Source organism: Echinops telfairi, unplaced genomic scaffold (genome assembly GCF_000313985.2).
Source record: "Echinops telfairi isolate 266 unplaced genomic scaffold, ASM31398v2 ScPeMD7_42;HRSCAF=159, whole genome shotgun sequence".
NCBI lineage: Eukaryota > Metazoa > Chordata > Mammalia > Afrosoricida > Tenrecidae > Echinops > Echinops telfairi.
This window is the reverse complement of record NW_022103940.1, coordinates 2407559-2432877: the sequence shown is the minus strand read 5'-3', so window position 1 is coordinate 2432877 and position 25319 is coordinate 2407559. Positions and strand designations below refer to the sequence as shown.

General features: G+C 44.8%; 1 protein-coding gene and 1 pseudogene across 1 annotated transcript; one reads left to right on the top strand and one right to left on the bottom strand.

Annotated features, from left to right (window-relative positions):
* Positions 1-6673: 6673 nt before the first annotated feature.
* On the top strand, positions 6674-9310 carry LOC101651929 (melanoma-associated antigen B18-like). Its single transcript, XM_004714150.2, has 2 exons — positions 6674-6746; positions 7564-9310. Exon 2 carries the CDS (start codon positions 7611-7613, stop codon positions 8550-8552), a length of 942 nt encoding a protein of 313 aa, XP_004714207.1. The 5' UTR covers positions 6674-6746; positions 7564-7610; the 3' UTR covers positions 8553-9310.
* A 14069-nt stretch (positions 9311-23379) lies between these two features.
* On the bottom strand, positions 23380-25319 carry LOC101652565 (annotated as a pseudogene).

The window sequence follows — 25319 nt, the reverse complement described above, 5'->3', positions numbered from 1 at the left end:
CCCCCCGCCCCCGAAGCCCTTATTGTACTTGCTGTACCTATAGTTTCCTCAAGTCTGAATTTCGTATACCGAAAAACTGAAAAAACATAATATAGCTTCAAGAGGGTGACACCCAGTGGCACAACACCTCTGAGAAACACCCTAATATGAACAAACAATAACATAAACAAAAAAATACAGAAAATGTTGAAAACAGGATCAGGTTCAGCATGGATTAGCCAGGGAGTCAACTGACTAGGTTGTAACTGTTCCAGTCAGGTTTATCCCTTTGATCTTCTGTACTCATCCCTCCAATGCACTCTGTTAATAGCCACTTTCTCCCATCCCTCAATTATGGATACAAGATCACCGGAGGCTTATTTCCTATGGAGTTGTCACAAATGTGTCTTGGGCTCCTACTGTCATCCACGTTTAAATTTACGTCATCAGCTGATCACGAGCTCCTTGTGGCCACTAAGATTATTGTAACACCATAAGGCCAGCAGTTGAAACCCTGAGGCAGTCCATGAGAGGAAAATGAGGCTTTTACTCCTTTACAGATGTACAGTCTTGGAAACCCAAAGGGACAGTTCTGCTGTGTTCCATACTGTCTCTATGCGTCGGCATCAACTTGCTGGCAGTGAGTTTAGCTGTTGTTGTTGAGTCTTTTATGCTCAGTAAATGGTCCATTTGCAGAATTAGCTGGCTCAATGACCAAACAAACTATGTATCCAGTTATATGTGCCAGGGACAAGTACTGGTTGTCACTGCATGAATTTCACCTCACAGTGACTCCATGCATTGCAGAGAAGGACTGCATTCCATCCAGATTTCCATGGTTGTGACCTCTTAGAGGCAGACAACCTGGCCTTTCTTCTACGGCAGCAGTTCTCAACCTGGGGGTCGCGACCCCTTTGGGAGTCAAACAACCGTTTCACAGGGGTAGCCCGATTCATAACAGTAGCAAAATTACAATTATGGAGTAGCAAGAAAATAATTTTATGGTTGGGGGGGTCAACACAACATGAGGAACTGTATTAAAGGGTCGCGGCATTAGGAAGGCTGAGCACCACAGCACTGCATGATAAATTCCATAAAGGCAGGATCTGGCCATATTTTGCTGGCTGTTTTATCCACAGTGCATGATCAAAATTTATTGCTAGTAAATATTCCTTGGCTTAAGTGTTGTTGTTGTTGCTAGAGTCAGTTCTGACTCCTAATGACTGTACCTTCAGCAAAATGAAATTCTGTTCAGTCCAGCACTATCATCACAATTGTGCTTATGTTTCAGCCCAGTGTTGCAGTCATGGGGTCAATTCCTCTTGTTGGGGGTCTTCCTCATTTCCACTGACCCTCCACTTTACCAAGTCCTTCTCCAGAGACTGGTCTCTCCTGACAAGAAACCCAAAGTATGTGAGAGGAAGTCTCCACATTCTTGCCTCTAAGGAATCTTTTGCCTATACTTCTTCTAAGGCAGAGTTGTTTGCTTGATTAAGGATTATTATATTTTGCATTCAGAGATTATAAAAATAGGAGTGAAATACAAGAAGTTTAGTCCATCTGAAGTACATCAAATAAGATTATGTTCATGTGCAGCAAGAAAGCATAAATCTAATAACTAATTATTCACTAGGTTCTTTCACATAAAAGAGTTAAACTGAGACCAAGTGAAGGTATTTTTCAGTTAAAATGCTTACTATGTATTTGATGCTACCATAAACAATGTCTCTAGCATAACTATCATGTTAAGATTTTTTTCCATGTATTGACTTTACTGGGGTAAAGTGAAATTGTTTAATATGGTTCATCTAACTATAACCTTTGTAACATTCACCCAATGAATGGGTGGGAATTTGTAAAAAAAAAAAAAAGTTGTATAGGACTCTAACACGGGGACTGGTTAATTTCTGTTATTCTGCTGGGTATAAAAGTAAGTCAACCAACTTAGAAGCAGGAACAGAAGTGAAAATCCCACGAATATCAAGAAAGAAGTATCACTAGCCAATATATGAGAACTGCCTGGCAGCGCAGAGACACTACAAGCGTCAGAGGCCACAGTAGAGGTGCCAAGCTAAGACCATGAGACAGGGCAGAGGAGCAACACCAAGATTGTGAGGGAGAGCTGTAGGTGTCTCAATCAACAAAATTACTCAAGCTGAATGCCTTTACACAGGAGGCTGGCTTGCAGAGTGGGGCGCCCTTTGGGCGTTTATCAGCCCCAAAGGGGCTTTGTAATACTTGCCAGAGCAGGACAGAGGCCAACGGCCAGCATGTCTAAAAGGCCTAGAACTACTTCTACCAGCATTGCTGAGAAGAGGTGCTGCAGACTATCAGTAGTGTTTTCTGATCCCACCTTGTTGACTTGCCTAATAAACCCCGTAATTGTGATTACTGTCGGTGAGTTCTGTGTGGCCTTTGTGACCGATGATCAAACCCAGCAGAGAAGTAGAGTCCCAGGGCATCCGAATAGGGTAAAGAAGTGCAGGCCTGACTGTCCTCTGTCTGGTGGCAACCAGCCATGGGCTGCTGTGGAGTTGGGCTCTCCTACCCTTGTGTAGTCCGAGTAGATCAGTCCTGGCCCTATGTCATTTCCTCAAGTACTCAACTATAGTTTGGACTCATTTTCAAGCATCATTTTGGTTATCTACTTTATGAATAATATTACACAAAGAAAATGAAAAGAAAGGAGGAAAATAAAGTATTAAAAATACATATAAATAATATAAATAAATACATATACATATGTATTCAATACACATAAATAAATAAAACTGCTTAGACATTGCAAAGAATCTACCCCACTTCTAACCAGGAAAGGGCTTCTGATGCCTCTGTTCTCTACCTTTTTTATATAGTCCAAACCTTTGCTATCTTCACTAGTTTGCACAAGTGCCTTTGTCGAATTAAATGGATGCATGAAAGCTTCTTAAGTTTATGAGCCTCAATCCCTTTACCCATATAATCTAGTTCCTAAAATGTACATCTCAGCTTAAACAAGACAATGCACATAGCACACTTGTTAGCGCGTTATGGGTCTTCAATATATACATAGTTGTTAGTGCTTTTAAAATGTATTTCCTATCTCAATTCTCTGGCCTCACATATTCCTATGGCCCAACAGCATATAGGGAAGTTTAGAGAGTAAGGAAGGTCCCTTTTTTGTCCCCTCCCAGAATTAAGTAGCACCTTAGATGGCTAAAGCTGTCTGGAAAATCAGATTAATTCACTTTTCCTCATCACAACACCCTCTTTCTTGGGACACATCTCACATGTCTTGCAGTAGTTGCTGGCATGTTCAGACCTGCTCCAGGAGTGCACACTTGTGTACTGAGAGGGTTCATTTGAAGGTTCCATTAAGAGTGAAAAAACTCGGAACAACAAACCAAAGCCACTTAGTTGATCCCATTTTGAACATTCCATGTAGCCAAGTATCCACCCACATAATACCCTTTTAAAAAGTGAAATATACAACTGTACTGTTCTACGAGAGGACTTCAACAAGTTCAAGGAAAAATGAACATCGAAATATAATGGACTTTTCCCACAAAGTTTTTGGAGATTCCTTTTATATACAAGTGCTTGTAGATGGGTGTGGCATCACATTTAAATTATGGTGCTGGAGAAGAATGTTGAAATTATCATGAACTGCTAAAAGGACCAGCAAATCTGTCTTGGAAGAAGTACGGCCAGAGTGCTCCTTAGAGGTAAGGATGGCAAGACTTCATCTTACATATTTGGGGCATGTTGTCAGGAGAGACCAGTCCCTGGAGAAAATGTTTTGAGAATGATGTACAAATGCGCTTTACACAATTAATGTGTGTATAGATTGCGATAACAGTTGTATGAGCCCCTAATAAAATGTTATATATATATATTTATAAAATAATAAATAAATAAAAAAGAAATGTAATGGCAAAAGATATATAGCATCTGAAGTCTTAAAGGCCTGAAGATAAAGAAGCAGCCATCTAGCTGAGAAACAACAAAACCCACACAGAAGAAGCACACCAGCCTGTCCCGATTTGATCCCTGAGGACAAAGTGGATGCAGACGCAAAAGTGGTGAAGAAAGCTGATGGTGCCTGGCTATCAAAAGATATAGCGTCTGGGGTCTTAAAGGCTTGAAGATAAACAGGTGGCCCCATCTAGCTAAGAAACAACAGCGCCCACATGGAAGAAGCACACCAGCCTACCCCGACAGGATAGCTGAAGACAAAGCAGGTACATAAGCAAATGCGGTGAAGAAAGCTAATATAGAATCTGGGGTCCTATAGGCTGGAAGATAAACAAGGGGCCATCTAACCGAGAATCAACAAAGCCTGCATGGAAGAAGCACACCAGCCTGTGAGATCACAAGGCATTGAAGGGATCAGGTATCAGGCATCAAAGACCACCCCCACCCCCCCAAAAAATCATAGCATTGTGAATGAGGGGGAATGTGGAGTTGGGGCCCAGGGCCCATCTGTGAGAAATTGGGCATCCCCTTGCAGAATGGCTGCAGGGAGAGACGAGCCAGTCAGGGTGCAGTTTAGCAATGATGAAATATTCAATTTTCCTCTAGTTCTTGAATGCTTCCTTCCACCACCCCCCAACCCAACCTCCACTATCATGATCCCAATTCTACGTTACAAATCTGGCTGGATTTGACACAGATAGGAACTGGAAACACAGGGAATCCAGGACAGATGAACCCCTCAGGACCAGTGGTGAGAATGGCGATACTGGGTGGGTGGAGGGAAGGTGAGGGAGAAAGGGGGAATAGATTACAAGGTCTACATATAACCTCCTCCATGGGAGATGGACAGCGGAGAAGTGGGTGAAGGGAGTAATCAGACAGTGCAAGACATGACAAAATAATAATAATTTATAAATTATCAAGGGTTTATGGGGGAGGGAGGAGCAGGAGGGAGGGAAAAAAATGAGGAGCTGACACCAAGTGCTCAAGTAGAAAGCAAATGTTTTGAGAATGATGATGGCAACATACGTACAAATATGCTCGACACAATTGATGTATGTATGGATTGTGATAAGAGTTGTATGAGCCCCTAATAAAATGATAAAAAAAGAAATGTAAGTGCACAGGCTATGTGTAGAGTATCAAAAACTAACAACCAATAAACATAAATCAATCTTATTCAGCTTAACCTATAACTACTGAAGATTGTTGGTGCTTCCATAGAAATGATAGAACTTTTCTCAAAATATTAATGACTAAATGTGTCCATGAAGTAATAGAAATTGAAGAATAAATATAATTGAATAATATAAGTGAAACTTTCATCCAACTCTTAGTCCCCTTTAAAATATTCCATGCCCAACCAAATTGAGGATGTGCCCCATCGAGTCAGATCTGATTCATAATTACCAGCTTATGGAACGAAGGAAAATGACCCTGTTAACAAAGATCAGCTGATGATTCCCCCATAAAGGAACAGTCCAGCCAAGCTCACTGACATAGAGACAAATATCCTATATAAATGCTTACCAGATATGAGATAGCAGGGAATTAAATGAAGAAATAGGTTGTGCCCAAAGAATACAAAGGGCATATCACAATACTGTGATTTGGAATCTACTACCTTTACAGATCAAGGAGAGCCTCTAATGGTATGCTAAAGAGCAAGCCTTTCACATGCAAAACAGTTCACAGTACTTAATAAACTTTGCCAAACTAATACTGGAAGGGAATTTACAGTTTATCAAATCTGCAACAAACATACTTACATGTGAAATACTAAAAGCATTCCCAATAAAATCCAGACCAAGATAATAGAATATAGTACAGTTTGGAATGGATAGCCGGTGACTAGCCATATACAATAATAGCAAAATACATTAACGTATGAATAAAGAAAAGAAAGAGACCATGTGATCATCTAATTTAACTATCCCGAAGGACTAACTCACAAAGTAATTACGTGTCCAAGAAGCCTTCACCCAGTTTATGAATTTCATTTGCATTCAGGTTTTTCTGTCTCATTTGTTACTGCTTTAATTTTTTTTTGTTTTTGGTGTTGTATGTTTTTCTGTATATCAAATCCAAGATTGATAAATCTATGGAGATAATAATTGTTTTAGTAGTTTCCTGGGGGTGTGGTGGGGGCAGAGGAAGTTGAGTGGGTAGGTAGGTGGGGGGTACGAGTGGAGGAATGGGAAGCTAACAACCATGAGTACACGAAAGGAGAAATTGTTCTAAAATTGAATGTGGTGATGATTGCACAATGCTTTTAAATAAGATACATCTATTGAATTGTATGATGTGTGAATTACATGTCATAAAACTGTGCTGCTGTCGTTGTGTTTTAAGTTCATGGAACACTGCCATGATAAGATAATTGCACTTCCCTCAAACTTTGTCATGTCCCCTCCTGGAAGAAACCTCAGAAAGCTGGTGTGGCAGATCAGTAGGGCCACACCAATGACATGCAGGGACTTGGAACGCTTCATGGGAAAAGATAGGATTGAAAACAGCAGCCACATCTAAACGTATGCCTAACATGTGAACTCACAAAAGTAGTCAGGAGCTTCATGGAGGCAGCTATGCAGACTTGCCTTTACAATTTATCAAAAGAACAAAGTTGGATACAATGTTTATTAGCGATGACCAGAACAATAAAAAGCCTGTCTCAGCCTAAGCCAACCGCAGTGCCTTCTGGTCAGTTCTGAGTCACAGGCACCCAACTCCTCTCGAATCATTTCCCAGTTTAGCGCCTCACCTGAAGGAGGTGGTCTGGGATCAGCAGAGAAGGGGTCCCTGCAAGATTCAAGGTAAGGTGCGGAGAGAGGACTGGGGGGTTCCACGCATTGTGAAGAGAGGGGACCACAGGGTTCGCTCCCTCAGAACTCTGACCCTCAGAGCCCCTACTCTCTGCATTGGGAGGCCCCCAGGCAAGGGTGCTTCGTTCAGGCTCCCCCTTTCTTCGTTTGCTGGGCAAATGGGGGGGTCTTGGCATCCCTGGCTGATCCTATTTAAGAGGGCTTGCAAGAGGCAATAGTGCCTCTGTGTGAATTCTGTGGAGCAGAACATAAGAGGCTCCACAGTACCACACCCCATGCAAGCACAGTAACCCCAGGACTGGGAGTTCTGGCGGCTGTGCTGAGAGACTCTGTGTTCTAAGAGCCGAGGTTTAAGATCTGAAGAAGTCTGAGGTCCTACCAGGTGTCAAGGTATGTATCTCAAGTAAGAACCGAGTGGACTTAACTTCCTCGGAGGACAGAGAAAGCCAGATAGGGCCCCACCCCGATGATCAGCCCCAGGGAGGCCAGAGACATGCTTGTTAGACCCAATCCCCTCTAACTTCATCCAGGGAGGTTGTGGGAAGGGAGGCTTTTGTCTGAAGCAGACAGTCTCAGATCAAGACAGTGATGAGTCCCCAGACAGCTCAGGAGTCCAAGGGGGGGGGGGTTATTCTGAGCTGCCAACCCCCGAAAGAATAGAAAAGGCCCCAGAGTCCTGCCCAACTCCTTCTTGTGGGTTTCTATGGCAGTACTGTCAAGTTAAAGGTAACCTGCTGAAATAGCTTTTCTTGGAGTTATGGCAGAATCTCCCTTCAGAGTCTACACACATCTCATTCTTTTCTTCAAGGGTGAGCTCTTCAGCAGTGCAACTGCCTGTGCTCTGGAGAAGACACCATGCCTCGTGGCCATAAGAGTAAGCTCCGAGCCCGGGAGAAAAAGCGCCAGGCCCAAAATGAGACCAAAGCCCTAGAGGATGCTCAAGCTACTGCAGCTAACCACCCCTCCCAGAATTTGCCTACCATGGGGACAGAGGACTCTCCACTGTCCTTCCAGGGGGCTGCAGCTGCAGCTTTCACAGATGCCCATGGAGATGGCGAGGGAAATCCCAGCTCCCCTCAGGCCAGTAAGAGCCTCAGCAAAGATCCCTTAACAAAGAAGGTGGTCTTATTGGTGAGGTTCCTGATGGAAAAGTATCAAACGAGAGAGCCAGTTACAAAGGCAGACATGGTGAATTCTGTTGTCAAATCGTACAAAAATCACTTCCCCAAGATCCTCAAGAGAGCCTCTGCGCTCCTAGAGCTGGCCTTTGGGGTTGACCTGAAGGAAGTGGATCCCATCAGGCACTGCTATGCCTTTATCAACAAGCTGGATTTCAGCGTGGATGAGAGGATTCTTCATGAAGACAGCATGCCCCAGACTGGCTTCCTGATGATGGTGCTGAGTGTGATCTTCCTGAAGGACAACTGTGCCTCCGAGGAGGAGGTCTGGGAAATGCTGAATATGATGGGGATATATGCTGACAAGACACACTGCATCTATGGCCATCCCAAGAAAGCCCTCACCCAAGATTTCGTGCAGCTGAAGTACCTGGAGTACCGGCAGGTGGCCAACAGTGATCCCCCACGCTATGAATTCCTGTGGGGCCCCAGAGCCCACGCCGAAGTCACCAAGATGAAAGCCCTGGAGTTCTTGGCCACCATCAGTGACACCACCCCCAGTGATTTATCACCCTGGTATGAAGAGGCTTTGAGAGAGGAGGAAGAGAGGTTGCAAGCCAGACTTGCAGCCAAGGGCTCGAAACAGGGCAAGAGCCGCCGAAAGCCCTGCCCCAAGTGAAAGCTAAAAAAAAAAAATCTTCTCTTTTTGTTTAAAATAGGCTTGCAATATTCTAATAGTGGAGGGTCAGTTTAGCGCTGGAGAAAATAAAAAATATATACATCCTCTTTTCATTCCTGTCAACATGTATAACTTGGAATTTTACCTTTCTTCCCCCTTTTTAAGCAGAAATTTCAAATGCTGCAATTTGCAGCAGATTCTTTTCGTTATGGGAAAACAGGCAGTGGACATAGTTTGAAGAGTGGCGAGCCTGGCCGGGGCTGGAGAAAGTGCACCGTCAATATTATCTTTGTGCTGCTCTTCTGCGCTGGAACGCTGAGTACTTTCTGCCTCCTCCCTCCCTCCCTGTGCCCTACTCAGCCTCCCATTCTTTCTTCTTCTTGTTATCAAATGCAGTTCCTTTGAGTAGAAAGTTTTAAAAAGCTTCAGAATGCAGATTCATCCGTGGCTTTGGTCACATATTTATTGCTGCTTAATCGATCTAAGCCTGGGAGTTTTGTTATTTTGCAGAAGAAGTGGGTGAACGTTCCTTTATGCTCAGTGCTCCAGAACAAGATAAGGAGGCATTGGAACAGGCCCTTGCTTGGATGTGAATGAAATCAGCAGGAAATAGTTGGGGTCAAGAAAGAGAGACAGAGAGAGAGAGAAGTCAATGAGGGTCCGTTCTTGGTATCCCACATCAATCTATCCCATTGGTTACTGAAAATAAAAGATATACCCATGGGTTATTCAACAATATTAAGAGAAATAAAACTTTTAATGGACTAGAACGTGTGTTCACTGGCTCACTCATTCCTCACATTAATTGTTCACAACAACTTTTGGAAAGGAATCTTGTTAGCAGTGGGCAAAGTAGGGTACCTAACACCCAGCCCCTCCCCCTGAGAATTTTACAATCTCAAGGCAGCAACCCCACCAGGAAGATAACCAAATTGCCGGTCAAACCTATTTGACAAATATGAAGAAAAATAAGGATATGAGAAGGCTGGTGGTGGAGAAGGAGAGCCTGGGGTGGTAGAGGTATGGGTGTGGGAGAGTGTGAAGCTGGGGTTATTAGGGAAGGTGAGGCTTTGGGACACTACATTTCAGTTACAGTGGATGAGGAGGCATTGGGTGATGGGGCTGGTTGGGGTTAAGGGAGTGGTGGACACTGGCCACACACCCAATCATGTGCTACACAAATGAAAGCCAAACCCCAGGAATCAAAAACTGATTTTTTTTAAGCAAAAGGGAAGAAAAATATTGGAACCCATACGGGAAACCCTAGAGGGCCCCAGCATCCCCTACTGTGTAGGCATGCTCAGGCTAAGGGTCACACTTTCCACTGTACCCCATGTCCCAGAGGGATTCCCCTGGAGCCCAGCCCCAAAGTCCCAGGACTGGCTGGGGGTGGGGATGCAGAAACTGATTTTAAGAAGGATTTTTGTTCATCAATAAATCAGAGAAATAGCTCAGCAGGGCAAGCTTGGCAGGTGTCTAGTGCTCTTGCCCCAGTGCACATGAACAGAGCACAAACTAGATGAATGCACAGGTCTCCAAGGAGGTTCAGAGGAGTAAAGACATTCCTTTGGAGTGAACGGCCCAGCGATAGTACTGGGCTGTTAGTCTTTTGCCCTGGCCTGGAAGAGGCAGAATTTAGTCCATTAAAAATAAAAACTACTCACTTGCATCAAGTCGAAGCTGACTCATAGGGACCCCGTAGCACAGGGTAGAACTGCCCCCATGAGTTTCTGGGAGTAACTCTTTAAGGGAGTAGCAAGCCCTGTCTTTCTTTCCAGGAGAAGCTGGTGGTTTGGAGCTGCTGACCTTGCAGCTGGCAGCTCAGAGCAGAACCACTTCTGCCCTGGTCTGGAAGGACCAGAGCCCACTCCATTAAAAGGACATTTCATTATCTTTGGTGTAATTTGGCAAACTGAAAGGGAGAATTGGATTTCTGGCTCGGGTGAAAGGAGTGAAAGGAAGCGCTTTTCAGAAGGAAGGGCTGTGGGTCAGGAGAAGAAATGTTTGTCCTTGAAATGCATTCTAGAAGCCCTGAGCTGCATCCCAGTGGAGAAGCCTCACCACCACCCAATTAAATCACACGTATTCTAATGGGGAAACTCACTTTGACTTGCTAAGCAGCATGATTGACTGATTCGGTGTTATTTTCCCTAGAAAGCCACATAGTCTGAGTTAAAATTAAATCTCCAGCAGATAGTGTGGGAGAATCTGTTAAAAAATCCTCACAGTGACAATGGCCTGATGTGTGCCCACCTCTTCACTCCCTCCTGCTCAGAAGGCTGCACCTGCTCCCAGGGGAACAGGCCTCTCTTATCACCTCCTCTTCCCTTGACTACAACCTCCCCACCCCCCAAAAAAGGCCATAGTCACTTCCAGCACTCTATACCGACTCAGCAACCCTGTGGGACAGGGCAGAACTGCTCCTGTGGGTTTCTCAGACTAAAACTCTTTAGGATCGTAGGAAGCCTCATCTCCCCCAGAGTGGCGGTTGGGGTTAGCACCCCAATTCATAACCCACTCTGCTGCCAGAGCTTCTCTGACTCAGAGGTTCCAGGTCGCTCAAAAAGTTCCAAGTACCTATCCCACTATTTCTGACTGAAGTGTATGCACCTGGATATTGCCCCTTCCATCTGCACCCCCACCGGGTGTCAGCACACACTCCTAAAATGTATTACAAATCAAGAGCCTGTTTTTTTTTTTTACCTTGCCCAGAATACACTGGTCCTTGGGATATAACCTGAGGGCCTCCATGAGCCAAAATTGACTGGAGGACAATTCCTTATGCTTTTTCTCCCATTCAGAGGTAAACAGGAAGAGCTGGATTGAATGCTGGCGCCACATGCTGGGAGCCGCCTTGATACCTGAGACACCTGATAGCAGAGATCCAGTGCCTACCACAGTGCATGTTAGTGCACAAGAACTAAAGTTTTCTTTGTTTAGCGCTCCAGAGTTCAAGTTTTCTCTGTTATGTCTTGGTGTGAGGTTCCCTCGGGTCCGTTCAGACCTGTAGCAACCCTCTGTCCAACTGAACCAAGCCCCACCCAGTCCTTGGCCATCCTTACAATTGTTCGTATGCTTCAGTTTAGGGTTGCAACCCCTCTGTCCATCCGTCTACTTGAGGGTCTTCTTCCTTTTCCCCACCCCTCTACTTTACCAAGCATGGTGTCCTTCTCCAGGGACTGGTCTCTCCCGGCAACTTGTCCAAGGAAGGTCAGAAGAAATCTCACCATCCTCACTTCGAAGGAGGCCTTCTCCCTGTGCTTCTGCGAGGAGCAATTTGTGGTTTTTCTGGCAACCCGTGGTATTTTCAAAACCCTTGACAACACCGCATTTCAAATGCGTCTAAGAATTATTTGAGGGTGCAATCCATCAAATGACCAACTGAAAAGTGGGTGGTAGGACCCCACCCCGAGGCCCCTCAAGATACAGGCCTGACGACCTTCTTTTGAAAACTCTCGATGAAGCAGTTCTCCCCCTGGGATTGCCATGAGTCAGCGGCAGCTTGGACGGCTGGTTTTGCTCTTTGCTTTACTCTGTTCGCGCCTGTGTTGCGCGTGCCAGGCAGTGGAGTTTCTCAGCCTCTTCAATTCTGGACAAGCAGTGTAGTGAAGCACAGAGTCTGATGGCTGTTTCCCTTATCCCTTATTAGGTGGAGCCGAGCAGTTCATGAGAGCCTCAGACATATGAGGCTGTGTTCCTCCAGCAGCACCCTGAGTAACTGGTCCCTGCCTGAGCCGGTTTTTCCTTCAGAAATGTCAACAAGGCCTGCCCCTTTCCTTAGGGTCATCAGCACTCAGTGAAAGGACCAGATGCCAGGGGTTGGGGCCAGTGAGAAGACATGCAAAGCCCAGGGCAAGCTGACACTCTGGGTTCAAATGCAGAGTCCAGCAGATTGTAGCGAAGGGGCATAACGAGACCCATTGGATGTCTCGGCTCTCTAATACTGCCATAAAAGAAATACTAGTCTCACAGTGGGTGGCTTTAACAAGCACAACCTGATGCTCTCACTGGCTTGAGGCTAGCAGTCTGAAATCAGGGCACTGGCTAGAGGGCAAGACTCTCTCTGTGGGCTGTTCAGGAGAAAAATCTGTGGCTCAACTTCTTTGGGGTAATCCTTAGAGACATGGTATCTATCTTTCCCTCATTCTTGCTTCCTTGTCTGATCTGTTCTTTTTCTCTTACAAGTGATTTCCTTGGGACATCCCCTCATCCCCTACACAGGGGTGGGCCACCTGTGGCTCCAGAACCATGTGGGGCTCTTGCAATGCATACAGGTTGTTCTGAAGTAAACGTAAATAAAATCAAAGGATATTATTCAGATAACAGTGATTTCATTTGCTTGTGAAAAATATTTTTATGGTTCCCGAATAGTTTTTAAATTGTTGTTTATTTGTCAAATTGTTTACATTGTTTATATTGAGGGACAGGATGGGCTCTTCCTTCTCAAAAGTCTGTGTATACAATCCTGGCTCCATGAACATAAAAGAGGTACCCCCACACCGAAATGCGATTGCATCTGCATGGATAAAGGGTGCGATGCCACCACATATTGTAAGGGGCCACAATTGAAAGAAGCACAGTGTGGAATCTGAATAGAAACTCCAGGAGAGCTTAGATGAATAGGCATGGCGAATCTCTGACTTGCTATTACCAGCTGGAAGTTGAGAGGTGATTTGAGAATGCCAGTCGACTGTATGAAAGGGTGGGAACCATGCCAACTACTTGACCCTACCCTTGAATGCCCCTTAAATGCTGGTGGGAAGACTATAGCTCCCCTCTATTCCCGAGTGATGTTACGGATAGATTCTGGGAGAGGTACACCTCATGGCTCTGCCGGTGGTTCAGCGCAGCCCTCCCAATGAACCAGGCCAGGAGTTGGTTTGACATATGCTGAACCAAAAGCCAAGTGAGTTGCAGTGCAGTCGATTCTTTCTATGATCACCAGATGTGTTTGAATTGAGCTGTGCCCATAGCATTTTCATTGACTGACTGATCTTTCAGAAGCAGAACACCAGGCCTTTCTTCAGAGGCACCTCTGGGGAGATTCAAACTGTTAGGTTTCTGGAGTGGGTAATACCTCTGTTCTTTGCTTTTCATGCTGAAAGAATTTATGCCAAAGCTCGTTTGTAACACAAGTGAGTTTTATGTAGGAACAGAAAACTTTCAGGGGTTCCAACCACGTGGAAGAGAGCAGCCACACATGTGAAATCAGGAAAATCCCAGGGGCTGAGTGGTCATAAAAGCACGGGCAAAAGGGCGAGAGCACAAGAGAACGTTCCATTGCATGCTCTCTGCCTTTATTCTAGCCCACCCCTGGCTAGGAGAAGGCGTGGCTGATGGTATTGGTTGCCCTCATTGGCTAAGGTAAGCCCACCTGGGTGATGTCATGAGACTGAGCCTCGTTTGGGCTCCCAGGTGTACCTCGCACCTGGCTCTGGGACTTGAGTAAGACCACGCTCAGTTTGGGGTCTTCAGAGGTGCTCAATGTTTGCCTGATGCCTTTCCAACCTCACGATTATAGTATTTTGGAACCCATTGCTGCAGTCACCATGCCAATCCATCTACTTGAGGCTCTTCCTCTTTGGCTGACTCTCCATTTTACCTGTAATTATGCCTTCCTTGGCAGTTCTTTAATATTTTCATAAGTATTATTGTCATATCCCACTGCATATGCTCTGTGTGCATATATATGTATATATACATACATCATTTGTGACACTCAGTTTACACAAGCTCATATACACACTTATATACATGTGTGTATATATGTATTTCCTTGATATAGCTTTACATATTGCTGTTTATGCTCTATACATATCATATCCCCTTTGTATATCTCTGCATTTTATTTTAAATCACTGCATCTGTCAGAAGAATTTTCTAATCAACCCCACCTCTTTTCAAGAGTATTCCAGCAGTTTACATGCTGTAAAGACACAAGGCACTGTGCAGGCCCTGGGAAGCCCTTATAAAGCACCAACAAAGCTGCACCCATTTAGGCACAAGATGGTCCCCACAGCCCTTGGGTGGCCCCACTCGCCAATGACCATGCTAAGCAAGAAGAGGGCTCATGCAGAAACTCTCCATCCAAGAAGGTATGTTGGTAGGTGCTATTACTTTTGCTCAAATAAAACAGAAGGGTCCATCAGGAAGTCAGAAAAAAAGTGCAAACCCCACCTCCCTAAGCTCCTCTGGCCTGTGAATCTGGCCTTTGATAGAAGGAAATTGACTCTACCAATTATGCAAACTGAATGTCACAGATGATGAGAGTTTGAGTAATAGCAGGGGTTTGTTCAAGACCTGTCCTGGGAGTGACCTTAACCTGTATATGATCCAGATATAGGCTCTAAGGAAGCACTTCATCTCCGGGAGGCTCATCATAAAATAATTGGTGTAGGAAAAGTACCTGGAGTGCCTGCAGGTGCCCAGCAGTGATCCTCCATGCTAAGAATTTCTTTGGAGTCCCAGAGCCCATTCAGAGACCACCGAGAAGACAGTGCTTGAGTTTTGAGCCAAAGTTCATGATACCAACTGATCCCAGTAGGTTCTGGGCCCAGTATGTAGAGGCATGGAGAGATAATCAAGAGAGAGTCCAAGCCAGAATTGTATCCAGGGTTGGTTCTACTGCCAGGGCTAATACCCAGTCCTAGGTGATGTTCAGCATCACCTGCCTCATATACATATCTGAGGCAGAGTCTTTCTGCCCTTTGTGTTTGAGGAGGGCAGTCACTGTTCTACGGAGTGGAGGGTTGATGTTGCGCTGGATGGAACACAGGGCTTACATTCCTGGCTTATGTGATATTTTAGGTGTTTACTTTTCTCTCTCTCTGTTTCTTGCTAATGACTAACTGTCATGCCTTTTTAAATAGATGGTGTATTTGTCTGAGTAGACTAAAGGAACGAATTCCTACACACTTATATGTATATAAGAAAGAGGTTTACATACAAGAGCAATTGAGTATTGAGAAAACCTCCCTGCCCAGTCCAGATCAATTCCATAAGTCTGATATTAGCCCATATGTGTGATACCAATCTATAAAGTCCTCTTCAGACTCACAAAATACATACAATGGTGCTGAATGCAGGAAGATTATAGGCCAGTTTGTTGGAAGTCTTGTGGATTCAGTGGTGTTGTAAGCATCTCAGTGCTGGCCAGGGTCTCTACATTGCTTCTCTGCCGCCAGAGTTCAGGTTGCATCTGGGTAGTTCCATGTAGCTTCTTCAGATCCCAGGGCATAGCGCCATATGTCTTGTCAGTAGAGTGTCTCCAAGGGAGTAGAGAGAGAGAGAGAGAGAGAGAGACTGTCTCCTGCCTGCAAGGAGGAAATCCAGGAATTCACAGAATTCTCAGGAGAAGGCCATGCACACACAGAGGCCTCATTGGCTATGATCTGATTGACAGACTAGACCCCACCCCTTCATCTTAATCCTCTCAAGTCCCAAATTGACACTAGATTATGTAACTGTCACAGATGGCTTAAATTTTAAATCATTTTCTACACATGTATTACTGTGTGTCAGGTTTAAGAATAGGCATTGTGCTATTTTGTGGGGGGGGTTGGGGGGGAATTGGGGTAACATAATTTTATTTTATGATGCAGAACAGGATAACATGGTAGTGCTTACTTAGCAGTGAACTTGTTGGGCTCAAGAAATAAAAGTAAATTCAATGAATTGTGGTAGATTCGCTTTCTGCTGCCGGCCTGAGAGACCATTGTGTCAAAATGGGCAAGTTCCTGAATGCTGTGGAGATGGGCTGGTCCTGGCCGGACACTATTCTGGATGCAAAGCAAAACAGAGCAAAACATTGATGATGGCACCTCTGGTCACCCCTACACCCATGCTCTTGTGGCTGGAATTGACTGCTATCTCTGCAAAGTGACAGCTGCCATGGGTGAGAAGAATATTGCCAAGAGGTCAAAGATCAAGCATTGGTTAAGGTCTATAACTATAATCACCTCATACCCACAAGGCACTCGCGTACATCCCCTTGGGCAAAACTGTCATCAACAAGGATGTCTTCAGAGACCCTGCTCTGAAATGCAATGCCCATCAGGAGGCTAGGGTCAAATTTGAGGAGAGGTATAAGAGAGGGAAACACGAGTGGTTCTTTGGGAAGGTGTGATTCTAGATCTTACTTGACTCAATCATCAAAAATGTCCCCCCAAATATCCCTTTGTCTGCCTGCTACCTGCATTGTTAGACTGGAAAATGGAATTTTGGTGGGATGAGACATTGGGTGGTGGTAGCGGAAGTAGGGCACAAATAAAAATTAAACCTATAAAAAAGAGTGGTTGATCCTGTGCTTTCCTAATACATTTAAGAAGTTACTGGGTAAAATTAAAAAGATAAAAACAGACGTAGGCAGGTCTAGAGAACTTGCCACTGAGTTTGTTCCAACTCATGGTCGCCCTACATACAATAGAATAAGATGTTGCCTGGTCCTGCATCATCTTCACGGACCATTGGCCTGGGTTAGTCTATTGTTGCAGCTACCTGGGTGATGCACGTGGATTTGGTGAGCATACTCAAGAACACAAATCTTCTCATAATATCTTAATAAGTTAGAGAGGATGTTTCTTGGCTCATTGATTCTCTATACATCAATAGATACCTCATCTTTGGAAGAGGCCTTGGTTGCTATTGCTGGGGTGCTAGGCTGTTTCTGACAGGAGCACCTGGAAGCTACTGAAGGATCATGGAAGCTCAGCAGGTCCCATTAAAAAGAGGTGAGAAGACAATAGTCAAAGCAAGTGTGTTATTCTGGGTACTTTAGAGAAACAACTCCACAGAAACTCATGTATAAGAGAGAGTGTTATATAAAGGTTAAGTGTGCATCAAGAAAACATCCCAACCCAGTGCTGCCCAAGCCCACAAGTCTAACATTAACCCATATGTCCAATACCAATCCACAATGTCCTTCTCCATCTCACAAAACAGATGCAATGATGCCAACTGCAGGAGGAAAACCAAGTCAGTGAATGTGCTCCAGCACCCAGGGCTGCATCAGGATAGGTCCATGTGGCTTCTCCTCAGGGACATCTTGCAGGAAGTGAGCCTTGCCAGCTAAAGCAGGGAACTGGCTAAGGCAGCTACACCCTCATCTGACCATCACAAAGTAAGAAACCCGAGAGCTAGAAAAGCGAGGCTCACGGAGCCATTTATCCCTCCATCCTTCAATTAACCCCACATGTGTTTATCAGACAGGTTGGCACAATAAACTAACTACCTCAGTGAGCGATCCACCCACTCAAAAAACCATGCTGCCTTGCTGTTTCCAAGTCACAGTTGACTCTTGATACCCCCGTGGGACATAGTAGCACTCCTCCCTAGGGTGTCTGAGGCTGTAAATCGTTAGGGTAGCACACAGTCCCATCTGTTTCATATGGAACGACTCGTGAATTTGAACCACTGACCTAGCTTTTAGAAGTCCAGTGCTTAATTAATTGTACCATCAGGATTCCTAAAGTAAGGTACATTCCTATGAGCATTTGGGAAACTATAGTTCTTTAGTGGACCACGGATTTTCAGTTTAGCTAAGTGGTGGGCACAGCAATGCAGTGGGAGTAATGCAGAAACATACATGATGGGTCACAGAGTGGAATGAAAAATAGCTCTTAGATTTTTCTCTCCAATCCCAGTGAATTAGACAGAACCTTTCCACTGGGGGAGGCACCCATGTCCTGGGCGCTTGTCCCAGTGCCCTTATTCACAGCTTGCAAAGTAATTGATACAAAGCATCAACTGGACTCAAAAACTCACTGCCTTTGAGACAGTTCCAATTCATTGCAGTTCTATAGGACAGGGTAGAACTGATCTCTAGGGTGTGAGCTGTAACTCTTTATGGACATGGACTACCTTATGTTTCTTCCTCAGGTCAGTTGGTGCATTGAAACTGCCAAGCTAGAGGTTAGCAGCCCAACACTTAACATACCACGGATCCTACTTAAGTGTCAACACATACAAGAAAACAAAATCAAGAAGACATTGTTGTCTAGTGGATTCGACCTCAGGATTAATGCAGGTGTTGCAGAATAGAACAGTTCTCAACACTTTTCTTGGCTCTATTCTTGATAGCAGTAGAGTGCCCAGCCTTTCCTCCATAGTATGGCTGAGTGGGGCCAAATTCCCAACCTTTAAAGGACTTACTGCAACCACATGCTACGTTTACACTTTAAAATGTTCACGGATGAAGAGAGTGGATACAGGAACTCACACGATGCAGTTGATGGCCAGGGAAATTATTCTCAGGCTTCATACTATAACCCAGGAACTGACAAACTTTGCCCAGGATGTCAGATATCCTATTGGTTAGGGACTCTTTTTTTCCCCTACTTCCAATTTTGCCTCTTCCTAAATAGGAACATCTATAGTTGTTATCCTATACCCACCCTACCACTTTACTTTGAGCAGGACAGGTCTCTTCTGTGTTCAAAGGTTACAAATATAGAGTTATAATGCCTCATTGGCGTACTTTAGGAAATGCACACAAGAGCCTCTTTACCTTCACATGAACCTAAGTTAGATGATGATATTTGGATTTTAGACGCTCCAGTGGGAACAAATGTTTGAAAATCTGGAGACGTAGTGCATATATGAATGTAGTTTGTAAAGTTAAGGACAAGAATTGATGGAGGCCAAAAAGTGACCTCTGGGTGGCCATGCCTTTGATTAATACTCCCTTTGAGGGTGGGCAATGTCTGTGAGTTGACATACCACTCTGAGGGTAGCATTTTGCATAAGGTATTGGCTACTAACTACAGGGTCAGTGGTCCAAACCCATCAGCCACTCTGCAGGAGAAAGGTGAGACTGTCTTTTCCTGTAAATATTAACAATCTTGGAAACCCTGTATAAGGTTGAGATGAGTCAAATAAACCCTGAAGTGGGTCTGTTTGTTGGCTTTGTTTTGTTTATGGTCACATTATGTAATAAGTGTTGTGTAGATCATATTTAGTTGATGCAGAATTCCCTGTCCAAAAATATAAGGAAACCTGTTTCAGTGTTGAAGGAGCATTAAACTAGACTGTGCTATGCATCAAAGCGAATCTACTAAAGAGATTGCAAACACAGAAAGAAATTCCAGCCTTTTAGTAGAACCCATTATATACATGTTCTCAAGTGAGAGGAACTGACAGCATTATGTGTCACTCTTAAAATCAGGTCCCCTCTAGTCTATTCAGACTTATGGTGACCTCGTAGACATCAGAGTAGCACTGAACTCCACACAGTTTTCAATGCTTTATTTTTAGCAAACAGATCACCAGCTTTTTTTCACCAGGTGCCTCTGCGTTGACTCCAACCTCCAGTCTTTTGGCTAACAGACAAGCCCAGTAACCAATTGTGCCCCCAGAGCCTCATAGTCACTAATACTTCCTTTGATATTCACGCAGGAAGAGGGTAGTCCTCTTATCTTTATCATAATAGGTACTTTTTACACGTTGGGGCCAGGAGTCCAACTCAAACACTTATGGATATAGGGAGACAGGCCACTACCTTGCTTGATATTTGGATATCAAAAGGGTGAAATCCAGGTCCTTGAGAAAAAAATTCCTGACATAAAATTGGCAAGAGATGGATTTAGTGCTTAAAAGATTTGCATTCGTCTCACAGAAGTAGAGAAATAATTTACAAGTGCATGATTTCCAAAGTAAATGTTCTAAGCAAAAGGCGGGTGTGTGTCTCATACCTTTTTTTTTTTTTTTCAGTAGGAAGAATGAATATTTCTTCTTATTTTTATATTTTCCCATTCAATATCCTCCCATTTTTACTATAAAACAGGAATACTACAATTTTCTTATTATCCCCATTGATGTTTTTACCGTTCTCTGAGTATGTTGTAAGTATATAAATGAATAGGAATCCCATAGTAAAATTCAAAGCCAAGTCAAGCAATTTTAAGAATTACAAGGGGATGATATTTTTTTTTAATTTAGTACAATATTTGCCTTGGGAGCTGATTCTTAAATATATCATTCCACTTGCCAATGGCTAAAGTGGATTGTTGATTAGCAAAGTGAAAAAGAAGAAAACATTCTCTTCTGTAATGCATTTGTTTTCCAAAACATTATAGTGCTTAGTGGTGTGAGCTTTCAGATCATCTTATTTTCATGAGTATGAGTTTTCATTTCCTTCTCAAACTTGACCCAATGCAAGCCTAAAACAAAAATCAAACCCGTTGGTGTCAAGTACATTTCACCTCATGGGAGCCCCGTATGTGCAGAGTGACCTGCGCTCCAGGTGGAATGTGAGCCATCAGAAGCAGATTGTCAGATCCTTCTTCCAAGGCACCTCTGGATGGCTTCCAACTGCCAATAATTTGGTTAGGTTTACCTGTTTGCACCACCCAGAGACTCATCTAAGCCTAAAAAGTCACTTAACCCTGGAGCCAGATCATCTACTATTTCAGCTAACAGATTTTTCCTGCAAGAATGACTAACTTTATCTTGATGTAAATTGACACGATAATCTAAACCCTTCTGTCATCATTGTTCTAACTCCTTAATAAATTTTCTCAGCTTCAGAACACAAAGACACCCATCTTATATCAAAGTCTTTTTAGGAGGTATCTGTTGCCAGATACAGATTGAACTTGCAGTGTTGACTCTATAGGATGATCCTAATTGTTTTCAATCATGAAGACAAACTCAACCTACCACAATGATCTTTAAATCAGTAGTTTACTTATTAGTACTGCTAATGAAATGTCCATGCGTGCCCAACAATGTTTGTTTATCTATCCATCCTGGGACTGGATAAACAAAAACAAAAATACAAATAAACTTCCAGCCCAATGTAAATTCAGTGACATTAGACTTGTGTTTGTCTGTCTTTACCCATAAAAGCTACATTTCCATTTGTTTACTAATGAAATGGATTTTCTGCCACCTACACTATCTTTCTATCTTGTTTGTATCTTGTTAGTACTAACATATTCTTAGTACTTAATGTACAGTCCTGTATATCTGACCAAGTGAGGTTTTCTTGAGACTGTTTTACAGTAGAATACTGATGGACCATATAAGTAAGTACCTCTAAGAGCTTTGTTAGGATATTGCTGCTCTTATTTCAGCATTAAACATCCCAGCTGTTTAATTTCAAGCTTCATCAAGTAATACATGCCCCCTGACTTCCCCCCAACCCGATAAAATATGATTCTTAAAGTAATTCAAAGAACTGCTAGTATGAGTAGGAAAATTCCTCACAACTGGACCAATGGACAATATCGTGATAATTACAGAAAAGATTGAAGTTGTCAAGGATTTTTTAACTTGTGTCCACAGTCAATGCTCATGGAAGCAAGAGTCAAGAAACCCACCCACGTCTTGCACTGAGGAAACCTGTTGCAGAAGGCCTCTTTAAAGTGTTTAAGGAGCAAAGACGTTACTTTGAGGATGAAGGTATGCCTGAGTTAAGCCATGGTATTTTCGTTCACCTCATATGCATGTGAGATCTAAAAGATGTATAAAGAAGACTGCCAAAGAAGTGATGCTTTTGAATTGTGGTGTAAGCGATGACTATTGAAAATACTATGAATGGCCAGAAAAAGAAACTAGTCAGTCTTGGATGGTGAGACCTCCCCTGATTTTGAACATGTCATCAGGAGAGATAAATCCCTGGAAATTGACATGGTGGGTAAAATAGCAAAAAATGGGGACAACCCACTGGATTAACACCTTGGCTGCAACAGGGGGCTCAGACATAATCATTGTGAGGATGGCACAGGGCCCAGGGTGGTGTTCCATTGTCTTGTACATGGGTTCACTATGAGTCAGAGATGACTTGATGGCACAAGTGGGAATTAGCGATATTAAGAGAGCCTTTACCTCTGCATTTGAAGAGAGAAAGAACCCAGGACATCCAGACACACACACACCGTAACAAGACTGGCTTTCTTTCTGCAGGCCTTACCACTGAGACCAGGCTCTTGCTCAAATTAGTTGTGAAGAACCTCCTGCAATTACCTTAGGAGTGACCTGTGAATAATTATGCTGGGAAATAGCACATGTCTTTAACATGCTTTGAATAATTTCATCTTTTTGGTAGATGCAGTCAATTTAAGAAAAAAAACCCTTTCAATTGAATTGTTTCTGACTCATAAAGCTGTCAATGTCTTACAAAGTGGAATTACCCCACGCTGTCTCCCTGGCTGTCATCTTCATGGAAGTAGATTGCCAGGTCTTTCTGCCATGATGTTGGTGGGAGGGTTTGTATCACCAACCTTTAGATTAACAGGCAAGTGGAAACCCTTTGTGCCACCTAAGCATCTAAACCAAACCCAAACACACCCTGTCGCTGGTGAATCCATTCCAGAGTAGAATTGTCCCGTAGGGTTTTCAAATCCCTGTACAAACTGACTGCCACATCTTTCTTCTGCAGAGCATCTGATGATTTTGAATTGCTGAACTTTAGGCTTCCACTTAGCTGCCAAGTGCCTACCCACTGCACTACCAGGGAATCCTACTCAAGGGCCTATTCAGGTGCCGCCCTGGCCATTCCGAGTCATCAGGACACTACGTGCCAGAGTCCAAACCCCTTCCCAATCCTGTGCCATCCTCACAATGACTGTTCTGTTTGAGCCCATTGTTGCAGCCACTGTGTCGATCCATCTTGTGGAGGGTCTTCCTCTTTTTGGCTGTTCCTCAACTTTACCAAGGATGATGTCCTTCTCCGAGGATTGCTCTCTCCTTTGAAGATGCCCAAAGTGCCTGAGATGAAGTCTCCTTATCTTTGCTTCTAAGAACACTCTGGCTGTATTTCTTCCAAGACAAATGTATTTGGTTTTCATTTGTTTGTTTACAAAAGGAACTATTTATTCTTTTGGAACTGCTAGAGCAGTTCTTGCCAGCCTCGGGAACCTTCCAAGGAGGCTTCTTTGATAACTGCCCGGGGAAGATTTCAGGCAAGAGCCAGTCCCAGCTTCTCCACTTTAGTGGTCTCTATGGCATCATCGTGAGCCCCAGCCCATCAAGCTGGGCGCATACGGGTCTGCCTTTGGTCAGGTCCTCCAGACACCTCATCAGCTCATAAGTCTGTTCTGCTGAGAAGATCACCTGCTTCTCTTCCAAAAGGGGCAGGGCATCTGTCAGGAGGGTCATCCTGAAAGACCGGGGGGGGCAGTCATCAGGGACAGGAGGAGGGAGGCGCCAGCCACAAAGCACGTCTCCCCATAGAGTAGGTGGCACTCACAATACTTCCCCAGGAAGGTAAGTCGGTCGCTGAGCATCATGGCCAGCCCCAGTTGTCAATGAGATCCAGGTCAGAGAAGCAGCCCTGCTCACAGTACTCCCTGAGGAACCTGTCGGACACCAGTGTGGCCAAGACGGGGTCTTTGGCTCCCATGCTCCTGGAGAGGGCTGAGCCCAGGCGCTTTTTGCGGACAGCGTTCAAGGCCATGATCTTACAGATGCTGCGCACTTGCTCAGTCACCCGCCGCTGTTCACAGACCCGCAGCACCTTTAGGGCCTTCTGCTAGTTCTTGAGGGCGGACTCGTTCAATGTGCAACTCCAAGGAGACTCGGCCCAGCTCAGGGCAGTGGTCGAAGTAATTCAACCCAGCTGCCAGAGGCTGTGATGCACGAACAGCCCCGAGGAGGCGTATTCCAGCAGTATGAACTCACTCACATTGAATGTGAAATAGAGGCTGTGGGCTGGGAGCAGTTAGCCGTGGTCCAGCAGGTTGGTCAGATGGGCCACAAACCAACAGTTGCTCAGGGCAAGGCTGCACCCTTTGATCACTTGGTGGGTATCAAATTCAAAGGCCGCCATCAAGATGTTGTTCAGGGGTTCTGCTCTCCCCTCCCAGACACAGGTCCGGGCTAGACTGGGAATAGATGTGCAGCTCGGTGGGCTTCACAGTGAGGTGGGTGTATAGGAGCTGCGCCACCAGCAGTTGGTACCAGGTCCCGAGCAACTCCTTCTGCTGCTCTGGTACAGTGGTCTGGTCCACCAGCAGGATCGGACAGAGGCATGGGCTGGAGGTGAAGGTGCCATCCATCCTGCAGGTAATGCCCACAATCCTCATGTCAGTCTGCATGTTCCCGGGACAGAAGATGGGCATCTTCCTCTTCGGGTCCCCCAGCGCACCACACATGCTGCTGAGGCAGGGTTAGCATCAGCCTCCTTGGAGAGCATCTGCCGGGCCTCATGCAGGTGGCCCTGAAGCACCAAGATGGTCACCAGATTCCACAGCTTCTCATGTTTGCTTGGGTCCTCACTGTCCAGGACATCTGCTGACAAACTGTCTGCCTCACACACGTGTGGCTGGACCCAGTCAAGGAGGTACAGGAGGAGGGGGCCGGCCGGGGTGACTTCAACGAAGAGAATCTCAGAGGTTCCAGATGAGCTCCACAGCCAACAGAATGGAGCCTTGGCGCTGACCTGGCGGGTACTGGCTGGACCTGTAGCGGCAGTGGCCGCCTGGTGTATCTCCTCCCTGCACGCTCTTAGGACCGATCAGTAGTTCATGCCCGCTGGGACCCGTGGAGTTTTGCGGGGTCTGCCACTCAGTTCTTCTTCCAGCCTCTGCAGGCCCACAAAGACACCATGGAATTGTGGAAGAGCTTCCTCGGGATTGGAGCGTCCATGTCCTTCCAGGGGATGTAGACATAGGGGCAGGTGGGCTCTGCCTCGGGTTTGGCTTTTTTGTTCAAGGAGGTTTCACACGTCAACACTTCCCCAGGGCCCCAGTCAAAACATAGTTGCTTCTTCTTGGGGTTCACCTCTGGACTCAATGTGACCACATTGAGGACCCCAGCCAGCTCCTCCAT

Bases quoted from the DNA above. Each gene is read 5' to 3' on its own strand.
- LOC101651929 (XM_004714150.2), top strand. From the start codon at position 7,611: ATGCCTCGTGGCCATAAGAGTAAGCTCCGAGCCCGGGAGAAAAAGCGC.